The 11,886-nt window shown below is 43.1% G+C and overlaps 1 protein-coding gene across 3 annotated transcripts in view; it reads left to right on the top strand.

Moving 5' to 3' along the window:
• Window positions 1-3,457: 3,457 nt before the first annotated feature.
• Window positions 3,458-11,886, top strand: part of togaram1 (TOG array regulator of axonemal microtubules 1) — a 75,155-nt gene continuing 66,726 nt past the window's right edge. For all 3 annotated transcript variants that reach the window (XM_079833927.1, XM_079833928.1, XM_079833926.1), the window contains exons 1-2: window positions 3,458-3,593; window positions 8,952-9,969. In XM_079833927.1, the coding sequence (XP_079690053.1) occupies window positions 9,025-9,969 (945 nt within the window). In that variant the 5' untranslated portion in view covers window positions 3,458-3,593; window positions 8,952-9,024. The remainder of the gene's footprint in view (window positions 3,594-8,951; window positions 9,970-11,886) is intronic.

The following is an 11,886-nucleotide window of genomic DNA, read 5'->3' as shown; positions in this document are numbered from 1 at the left end:
CACTGCTCTTACTGTACGCTCATACACTGCTCTTACTGTACGCTCATACACTGCTCTTACTGTACGCTCATACACTGCTCTTACTGTACGCTCATACACTGCTCTTACTGTACGCTCATACACCGCTCTTACTGTACGCTCATACACCGCTCTTACTGTACACTCATACACCGCTCTTACTGTACACTCATACAATGCTCTTACTGTACACTCATACACTGCTCTTACTGTACACTCATACACTGCTCTTACTGTACACTCATACACTGCTCTTACTGTACGCTCATACACTGCTCTTACTGTACGCTCATACACTGCTCTTACTGTACGCTCATACACTGCTCTTACTGTACACTCATACACTGCTCTTACTGTACACTCATACACTGCTCTTACTGTACACTCATACACTGCTCTTACTGTACACTCATACACTGCTCTTACTGTACGCTCATACACTGCTCTTACTTTACGCTCATACACTGCTCTTACTGTACACTCATACACTGCTCTTACTGTACACTCATACACTGCTCTTACTGTACACTCATACACTGCTCTTACTGTACACTCATACACTGCTCTTACTGTACACTCATACACTGCTCTTACTGTACACTCATACACTGCTCTTACTGTACGCTCATACACTGCTCTTACTGTACGCTCATACACTGCTCTTACTGTACGCTCATACACTGCTCTTACTGTACGCTCATACACTGCTCTTACTGTACGCTCATACACTGCTCTTACTGTACGCTCATACACTGCTCTTACTGTACGCTCATACACTGCTCTTACTGTACGCTCATACACTGCTCTTACTGTACGCTCATACACCGCTCTTACTGTACACTCATACACCGCTCTTACTGTACGCTCATACACCGCTCTTACTGTACACTCATACACTGCTCTTACTGTACGCTCATACACTGCTCTTACTTTACGCTCATACACTGCTCTTACTGTACGCTCATACACTGCTCTTACTGTACGCTCATACACTGCTCTTACTGTACACTCATACACTGCTCTTACTGTACACTCATACACCGCTCTTACTGTACACTCATACACCGCTCTTACTGTACACTCATACACCGCTCTTACTGTACACTCATACACTGCTCTTACTGTACACTCATACACTGCTCTTACTGTACACTCATACACTGCTCTTACTGTACACTCATACACTGCTCTTACTGTACACTCATACACTGCTCTTACTGTACACTCATACACTGCTCTTACTGTACACTCATACACTGCTCTTACTGTACACTCATACACTGCTCTTACTGTACACTCATACACTGCTCTTACTGTACACTCATACACTGCTCTTACTGTACACTCATACACTGCTCTTACTGTACACTCATACACTGCTCTTACTGTATACTCATACACTGCTCTTACTGTATACTCATACACTGCTCTTACTGTACACTCATACACTGCTCTTACTGTATACTCATACACTGCTCTTACTGTACACTCATACACTGCTCTTACTGTACACTCATACACTGCTCTTACTGTACACTCATACACTGCTCTTACTGTACACTCATACACCGCTCTTACTGTACACTCATACACCGCTCTTACTGTACACTCATACACCGCTCTTACTGTACACTCATACACCGCTCTTACTGTACACTCATACACCGCTCTTACTGTACACTCATACACCGCTCTTACTGTACACTCATACACCGCTCTTACTGTACACTCATACACTGCTCTTACTGTACACTCATACACTGCTCTTACTGTACACTCATACACTGCTCTTACTGTACACTCATACACCGCTCTTACTGTACACTCATACACCGCTCTTACTGTACACTCATACAATGCTCTTACTGTACACTCATACACTGCTCTTACTGTACACTCATACACTGCTCTTACTGTACGCTCATACACTGCTCTTACTGTACGCTCATACACTGCTCTTACTGTACGCTCATACACTGCTCTTACTGTACACTCATACACTGCTCTTACTGTACACTCATACACTGCTCTTACTGTACACTCATACACTGCTCTTACTGTACACTCATACACTGCTCTTACTGTACGCTCATACACTGCTCTTACTGTACGCTCATACACTGCTCTTACTGTACGCTCATACACTGCTCTTACTGTACGCTCATACACTGCTCTTACTGTACACTCATACACTGCTCTTACTGTACACTCATACACTGCTCTTACTGTACACTCATACACTGCTCTTACTGTACACTCATACACTGCTCTTACTTTACGCTCATACACTGCTCTTACTGTACACTCATACACTGCTCTTACTGTACACTCATACACTGCTCTTACTGTACACTCATACACTGCTCTTACTGTACACTCATACACTGCTCTTACTGTACACTCATACACTGCTCTTACTGTACACTCATACACTGCTCTTACTGTACACTCATACACTGCTCTTACTGTACACTCATACACTGCTCTTACTGTACACTCATACACCGCTCTTACTGTACGCTCATACACTGCTCTTACTGTACACTCATACACTGCTCTTACTGTACACTCATACACTGCTCTTACTGTACGCTCATACACTGCTCTTACTGTACACTCATACACCGCTCTTACTGTACACTCATACACTGCTCTTACTGTACACTCATACACTGCTCTTACTGTACACTCATACACCGCTCTTACTGTACGCTCATACACTGCTCTTACTGTACACTCATACACTGCTCTTACTGTACACTCATACACTGCTCTTACTGTACACTCATACACTGCTCTTACTGTACACTCATACACCGCTCTTACTGTACACTCATACACTGCTCTTACTGTACGCTCATACACTGCTCTTACTGTACGCTCATACACTGCTCTTACTGTACACTCATACACTGCTCTTACTGTACACTCATACACCGCTCTTACTGTACACTCATACACCGCTCTTACTGTACACTCATACACCGCTCTTACTGTACACTCATACACCGCTCTTACTGTACACTCATACACTGCTCTTACTGTACACTCATACACTGCTCTTACTGTATACTCATACACTGCTCTTACTGTACACTCATACACTGCTCTTACTGTACACTCATACACCGCTCTTACTGTACACTCATACACTGCTCTTACTGTACACTCATACACTGCTCTTACTGTACACTCATACACTGCTCTTACTGTACACTCATACAATGCTCTTACTGTACACTCATACACTGCTCTTACTGTACACTCATACACTGCTCTTACTGTACACTCATGTCTGTGTTCACATGTCAAGCTGACTCTCTTGAACTACACCTCCCACAGTGCACCGCGCCAATCATCCACTGCGGGGTCAGAGTGCGCGTCACCATGGCAGCGGCTGGTTGTGACATCAGCGCCATTTTGGTTGTGTGTTGTGATGGAAGCAGCGAGAAAATCAGAATCCGACAGAAAAACCAGACCCGAATCTGAGAAATCCAGCGCAGAGGAAGCGGATTCAGACTGAGCCACACCGAGAACAGAACCGAATCCGGACTCAGTCGGATCTGCGATAACAGGTTTGATTTCCAGCTAAACGCGTCAGGCATTGCAATGATGTGAATGTTGCTATGGTTTTATACAGTGTATTATTAATGAATCCACGAACGCATCTCGCGAATCTAACGCGTCCGATATGAGGAATGAGGATAATAAACACTGTAGAATCACCTCAGAGTGTGTTTATGACTGAAATATGAGCTGTCAGATGATGAACACTGAGGGAATGAACGAGTAAATAGCGCAGAAGAGCCACAGGTGTGTTTCCTTCCGACTGATTCCGAGTCATTCCGAGTATCGATCGGAAGATCTGCTGTTAATATGAGCTGAACGCGTCGATGTTTCGTTAAAGGTTCTGAAATTAGTTGAGAGAAAAGCCTCAGGTTCTCCTGAAGTTATGAACACACACGTCATCTGGTGTTTAATAACATTCTGATTTTTTACTGGAACTATTCAGTTAGTCTTTTAAATGTTACTACTTACTAACATTCAGAAGTAGCGTTCCCATAATACGTGAAAAATTTATATTTTATCCAACGCTCACATAACCAAGATTAAAACGTTTGAGGTTTTGAGTAACGTTACATTGCCGAAGTTAAAAATCCACATGGGAACAGTTTTTTAACGATAGCTTATAAATCGTTAAAGACAGCAGAGGATGTTCAAAAGCAGTTTTATAATTTTAATATAATCACGTTTAACTGCGGAATTTGTGGTGAAAACTACATTACCCATGATGCTGTACGTAAATCGCACCAATCAGAGAAGGCGACACAATCAAAGCTCCGCCCACTCAATTAAATTCAAATTTATTTGTGTAGCGCTTTTCACGATACTTATCGTTTCAAAGCAGCTTCACAGAAAATGCGTCTACATTACAATTTAAATTGATTTGTACATGTTATGCATTTCAGAATTGCACATATATACAAAGCACACAGATGAGCTAACTATCTATTATTAATCAATATAAGAACTATGGCACAGAAATAAGAAAACACTGCGAATCTCTAGGCTCTCTAAATACTTATGCATGTTTTGCAAGTAACTTAAAATATATTTATATATATATATTTATATATATATGTTGGCCTGTAGCATTTTTATGCTATGGCTACGCTCAATCAATCCTTATTAAAGTAATTTATTATTTAGGCTGCTGTCACTTTAATGGATTCAATACATTGATAGTCTTGTGCGAGTGACTTTATTTGGTGTTTTTGTGCGTTCGCGCGTTTGAAGTGAATTTGCATCTGACGGCTGAGTTGAAAAATCTGAACTTTGGCGTCTGTTCGCGGTGCGTTAACCAATCCGGAGCCTGCTCGCTGCGGTCACATGGTCAAGTGATGTCATGAGAAACCGCTTAATTTAAAAACACTACTGTTATTGTGTCACAAAATGTAGTTTTAAGAGTTTTCCAGGTGAGAATGTAGTTGTTTAAAGCTCAAATCTGTGTTTATAGAGAGCTCCTCTCTGAACATGTGATCTGGTGTTTTCGCCTTGAACGCGTGTCTATTTAGCTTCAAATGCTCGATTTATACGCACGTCCAATTTCGCTGTGGACGCATGACTGAATTCAAAATGTTCAAGCGTCCAACTAGACACGATTTAGACGTTCTATTCACGATCGTTGTGAACGCAGCATAAGACGCCGCGCGGATACTGAATCAAATTCTCTTTCGCGTCTTCTTGCGCTTGAACACACATAATTTAATAAAATAACGTCAAGATGCCCGTCTTAGCGAGTATCCTCGTAAACACACGTCATGTCTTAGGTGGAGGAAACAGTTGAGAATGTAAACGCGTGTGTATTAAATCCGTGCATTCGCTCTTAAAGTGACAGCAGCCGAATATTCCTGCGTTAACGTTAATCAAACAACAAAAGACAAATCTCTCACCGCTCTAGAGTGAATAACTTTAATAGGGATTAATGTTATGTTTTCATTGCTGGTAAAGAATATTGATGGTCGGAAAAAAAATTTTAGACGTGAAAATGCCCGATCCAACCTTAAAGGGGTGATGAATTGCGAAATCAACTTTGATATATAAAGCTCATGGTGATATAAGAATATACTGTAAGTGTCAGAACTTGAAAACTTCCTTGTTAGTCAAAGAAAAGCTTTTATTGACACCAGACCCAGAAAACGTCTCAGAATATGTCGACCACTGACGTCTCAGAATGCAGAAGCTCCGCCTCAAGCCCCGCCCACCGACTCGGGTCGAGCAATACACACGCCGGTTCCAGCTCACGTGTGTAAGACATCAAGCGTTTGTTCGCTTCATTTAACCGCGGATTCGTTTGTAAACAAGACATCACAGAACAACAGGAACAGAGGAAAGTGCAGCTTTAATGATGATTAATCAATATTTCACTTATTATTTATGTAGTTAAGAACGGTGTTTGATAACTATTACAATTCTGTATATGTCTAACAGGGAAGGCCACGTTATAACATTTATTATGTAAAGATTGTTTTAAGTTCACTTAAGTTGTTTTTTAAAGCCTAATAAATGTTGAAATTGGCAGCTTTCAGTTATACTGTAAATGTAACGTCATTAATGTTTCATAGAGACATCAGTGATACTGGCCTTCATTCATAAAAACATGACAATACAACACATTTAAAATATGCTGTCAATAAATTGTTTCTACATTAATTTGGAGAGTAACTGAAATTATTACAATATCAAAACATTAAAAAGGTATTAATTGTGATTAATTAGTACTTTTTTTTATGGATTCCCAGCACTGCCTAAAACTCAATCATCCGCTGCAGTTTTCAGCTGTTTATTCATGAGCATTTGTTTGTTAACAGACTGAGAGTTTATTGCTTTTATTGTTTTTGGTTGTTTTGTTCGTTTATTGTGGATATTTAAAATGCTTTCCGTTTTCAGTGTTAAATAGTCTTCAGAAATAAAAGTGTATTGATCTTTGAAAAGGTGCATTATTATGCCATTATCATTATTTTAGATGAAAATAGAGACAGAGCGTATTTAGGCCACGCCCACACCGGGGGGGAAACAATCCAACGCTCTCCATTGACTTTGCATTGCGTGAAGCGGCTCCTTGTCATTTCGGACTTATAACAAAAAACAGAACAATGTCTAAAAGCTGATATGAGACTAAGTGTACAGCAAACAAGCTAAAAAACACAGAAATACGTTTTTATAAGCTGTCGACCCAAAAAAACGAGAGTTTAAGTAGACAAAAGGCAGTAAAGCGTGACGCTTCAGCTGAAGAATGGGGACATTTGGATGTTGTGTGTGTGCAGTAAACATGTGTCACTGTTAAGTCAAATATCCAAATGTCAGTTTTATATGTGATATTTCCTGTCTCTGATGACGTTCTCCTCTAGTGTGTGTAGTTCTCAGTGTAATATAACGTGTCTCAATGGCCTGAATCCACTTTTTTGTCCTTAAACACTCGTTTTTTGGGTCAATAGCTTATAAAAACGTCTGTGTTTTTGGTTGTGGGTTTTGTTTAGCTTGTTTGCTGTACACTGTAAGACCGCAGGAATTATACCGTTCCGTATTGGAGATAGTTAATAATTACAGAGTAATTCAGAAAGGATCAAACATGTAACAATTTATTAACAATCAAGTAAATGTCAATTACATAATAGACAGAAATCTCTTTTAAAAGGAAACACAAATTCTAATTATGGTTACACTTAAAATAGTTTAAAATAGATGTAAACATAAACCCTTAATTGTACAGGCCTCTGCCTAAAATGTTACCTGTGAGAGAGAGAGAGAGAGAGAGAGAGAGCGAGCTACAGTTCAGATCTTCTTTTTTCCTCTTCCCTGATGTCACCAATCTCAAATATGACTCTTTCAAAACTGACCAATCAGACCAAACCGTGAGACGTTTGAAAGTAACCAATCAGACGAAACTTCTGCCGCTGAACCAAAGGTGTGAAAAGCATTTGGCCAGCCAGCCATTCTTTTGTCCTTAGAAATCCCAAATGCACTGCAAAAAATGCTTTTCTTACTTAGTATTTTTGTCTTGTTTTCAGTCCAAATATCTAAAAAATCTTACATCAAGAAGCATTTACTAGACAAGCAAAAGTTTTTGCCTTGTTTTGGGGGAAAATAACTCAAAATTAAGTGAGTTTTTGCTTAAAATAAGCAAAATAATCTACCAAAGGGGTAAACAAAATAATGTTGTTTTCTGTTTGAATTAAGATTATTTTTTTTACCCCATTGGCAGATTATTTAGCTAATTTTAAGCAAAAACACACTTAATTTTGAGTTATTTTCCCCAAAACAAGACAATCATTTTTATTTGGCTAGTAAATGCTTCTTGTTTTGAGAATTTTTAGATGTTTGGACCAGAAACAAGACAAAAATACTAAGTAAGAAAAGCATTTTTTGCAGTGTGGCCCTTCTGATGGGGTTAAGGGGGTTGAGACAATTTCAAATATACACCTTACAACACACACACACACACACACACACACACACACACACACACACACACACACACACACACACACAATCCTAAAGAGCTCGCGTATTCCAAATTAAGTTGTTTTTCCTCAGTCAAATACACACAAAATGATGTCAAAAATGTCCATCTTTAGTGAGTCGTCATAAACACAGTTGGTTATGTCTTTCGCGGATGTAAATAGTGCAATAGTATGCGTGCAGATATTATGAGATCGAAACGTCACTGGTTGAAACGAATGCTGGAGATTTCTTTATATTTTAACGATACGATCTTATGTATGTGCGTTAATCAGTGGTAAAAGAAAAATGTCTAAATTAGATCGTTAGATTTATGTCCTCACCTGTCCATCTCTTCATGTCTTAAGTCAGGAATGAAGTGACGATGCTCGGCAAGGTTTGATGGTTCTTCCGCAGTTTTATAAGCAACGTAATTCCAAATTTCACGTCTACTCCTGTCTTTATTAATGAGTTTTGTGCGTGTTGAGTGAGAATCAACTGCTGTATTCATCTTGTTCTGTTGCCACATTTGCCGGTTTCACGTAATTTTGGGTAGCGCACTGCCATCTAGCGGTGAACTTCGGAACAGCAGCATATACCGAAATGAGCAAAATCATGATATCGTACCGTTTGAAATAAAATATATACCGGTATTTTTCCAGTACCGGTATACCGCGCATCCCTATTTTCCACCTTACAACACTATATATTGTCACATATCCGCTTTTAGACTTTGTTCTGTTTTTTGTTATACGTCCGAAATGACTTCGCTTCACGCAATGCAAAGTCAATGGAGAGCGTTGGATTGTTTTCCCCCCCGGTGGGCGTGGCCTTCAGATTATGACGTGTGTCACTCTGTCTCTATTGTCTCCGATTAGTGTTTATCGCGATAATTTCTCGTCCAACAAAATGTGTTTTCGTCCCGTCTCCAGGTCTGCCGCTGCGATGGCTTCCCATCCCTCATCAACATGACAGATTCCCGCGCGTCGGCTCCGTCTCGACTCCATGATGATTTATGGCCTGATACCTCAGGAGTTACACGAGCAGCTCCTGGACCAGCAGAACTACCAGAGCCGGACCAGCGGGGTGGAGGAGCTGAAGGGGCTCCTGGCGGACCTGGATGTGCAGCAGGTGTCCGTGCTGGACTTCCTCCAGTTCTTGCGCAGGCTTCTGGACGACAGCAACTTCAAGGTGTTGTGCGGCACCTTACAGCTCCTCAACCTGCTGATCGAGAAGCTGGCCGGCGAGGTGGAGCGGTATTACCGGGAGATCGCCGCGGTGACCGTCCGTGCGCTGGGAGACTCCCGTAACGTGGCCCGGCGCGAGTACATGTGCGTGTTCCGGCAGCTGATGAGGGCGGTGGGGCCGCGGCGGGTTCTGGAGCCGGTGCTCGCTCAGCTCCGCCACCGCAACTCCCGAGTCCGCGAGGACGCCCTCAACATCATCACCGCCGCCATGCTAACGCACCCGCGCAAGGACTTCGACATCCCGAGTCTGTGTGCGGAGGCGGCGCCGGCGCTCGCGGACGGGAAGAAGAAGGTCCGGCACGCGGCTCTGGAGCTGTTCGCGGTGCTCGACTACTGTCTGGACACCGGGAAGAAGCAGCCGCTCATGAAGGCCGTGGACCGGGTGGGCGCGCAGGGGCTCATGGGTGCGGTTCAGGCGCGGCGCACGCGGCACATTCTCCCGCGGCTCACGGCCGACGGCACGGTGGAGTACGGCCTCGTCCTGCCCAGACCGGGACAGAGACGCCTGCCTCAGCTGGGCTCCGGGGCCGATCTCGACTGGGTCATGAACGGGGGCCGCGCCTCTAACTCGCGCGGCCCCGCGGACGCTGACCTGATGGAGGACGCGCCGCAGCACAGGAGGATCGTGAGCGCCGGGAAAGGGAAGAACAAACTGCCCTGGGAGAGATCGGCCCTCACGACAAACGGAAAGTCACCTGATCAGGTGAGCCTCACTCTGATTGGTCGTTCAGACCAGGGATGGGTTTTTTTCCAAAATATTGTATTCGAATATTAAAGGGTTAGTTCACCCAAAAATGTAAATTGTGTCATTAATGACTGAGCCTCGTGTGGTTGGACACCCGTCAGACCTCCGTTCATCTTCAGACACAAATGAAGATATTTTAGTGTAAAGCTGATGCTCTGAAAGGCCTCCATTGGCTCAACTTTACACTCTCAAGACCCTTAAAAGACACTAAAGACTAAAGTTACAAAGTCCATCTCACTACAGCGGCTCTACAATAACTTTATGAATCGGCGAGAATAGTTTTTGTGCGCAAAAAAACCCTAAATAACGACTTATATAGTGATGACGATTTCAAAACACGGCCTCATGAAGCTTCGAAGCGTTATAAATCAGTGAGTCGATTCAGCGGTTCAGAGCGTTATGAATCAGTGAGTCAATTCAGCGGTTCAGAGCGTTATGAATCAGTGAGTCAATTCAGCGGTTCAGAGCGTTATGAATCAGTTAGTCAATTCAGCGGTTCAGAGCGTTATGAATCAGTGAGTCGATTCAGTGGTTTGGAGCGTTATGAATCAGTGAGTCGATTCAGTGGTTTGGAGCGTTATGAATCAGTGAGTCGGTTCAGCAGTTTGGAGGTTTGACACGCGATCCGAATCATCATACGACTCACTGATTCATAACGCTTCGAAGCTTATTATAGACTGGAGGTAAACAGGTCCAGCTAGCCTAGCTTAGCACAAAGACTGGAGGTAAATGGCTCCAACTAGCCTAGCTTAGCACAAAGACTGGAGGTAAATGGCTCCAACTAGCCTACTGCTCAATAAGGTGACAAAATAACACCAACATTTTCATATTTACATGGTGTGATGTGTATAGTTACATTGTGTACTAAGAAGGCGCTGTGTAATATCATTGCGCCACTGCACTCATGGTATGGCTCAAAGTTACTTGATCATTACGCAGGAATGAGAGTATAGTTCCTGCCATATCAGTCTAGACAATCACAACTTTTAATTTCCGTCGGTCTTAGTACACAATGTCTCTTATTGAGCAGTAGGCTAGCTGGAGCCCTTTACCTCCAGTCTTTGTGCTAAGCTAGGCTAGCTGGAGCCGTTTACCTCCAGTCTTTGTGCTGAGCTAGGCTAGCTGGAGCCATTTACCTCCAGTCTTTGTGCTAAGCTAGGCTAGCTGGAGCCATTTACCTCCAGTCTTTGTGCTGAGCTAGGCTAGCTGGAGCCATTTACCGCCAGTCTTTGTGCTAAGCTAGGCTAGCTGGAGCCCTTTACCTCCAGTCTTTGTGCTAAGCTAGGCTAGCTGGAGCCATTTACCTCCAGTCTTTGTGTTAAGCTAGGCTAGCTGGAGCCATTTACCTCCAGTCTTTGTGCTGAGCTAGGCTAGCTGGAGCCATTTACCTCCAGTCTTTGTGCTGAGCTAGGCTAGCTGGAGCCATTTACCTCCAGTCTTTGTGCTAAGCTAGGCTAGCTGGAGCCCTTTACCTCCAGTCTTTGTGCTAAGCTAGGCTAGCTGGAGCCATTTACCTCCAGTCTTTGTGCTAAGCTAGGCTAGCTGTAGCCATTTACCTCCAGTCTTTGTGCTAAGCTAGGCTAGCTGGAGCCCTTTACCTCCAGTCTTTGTGCTAAGCTAGGCTAGCTGTAGCCATTTACCTCCAGTCTTTGTGCTGAGCTAGGCTAGCTGGAGCCCTTTACCTCCAGTCTTTGTGCTAAGCTAGGCTAGCTGGAGCCCTTTACCTCCAGTCTTTGTGCTAAGCTAGGCTAGCTGGAGCCCTTTACCTCCAGTCTTTGTGCTACGTTAGGCTAGCTGGAGCCCTTTACCTCCAGTCTTTGTGCTAAGTTAGGCTAGCTGGAGCCCTTTACCTCCAGTCTTTGTGCTGAGCTAGGC

Source organism: Gobio gobio (genome assembly GCF_949357685.1).
Source record: "Gobio gobio genome assembly, chromosome: 13".
Taxonomy (NCBI): Eukaryota; Metazoa; Chordata; class Actinopteri; order Cypriniformes; family Gobionidae; genus Gobio; species Gobio gobio.
Note: the sequence above shows the minus strand (reverse complement) of the source record. Positions and strands in the feature narration are given on the sequence as shown.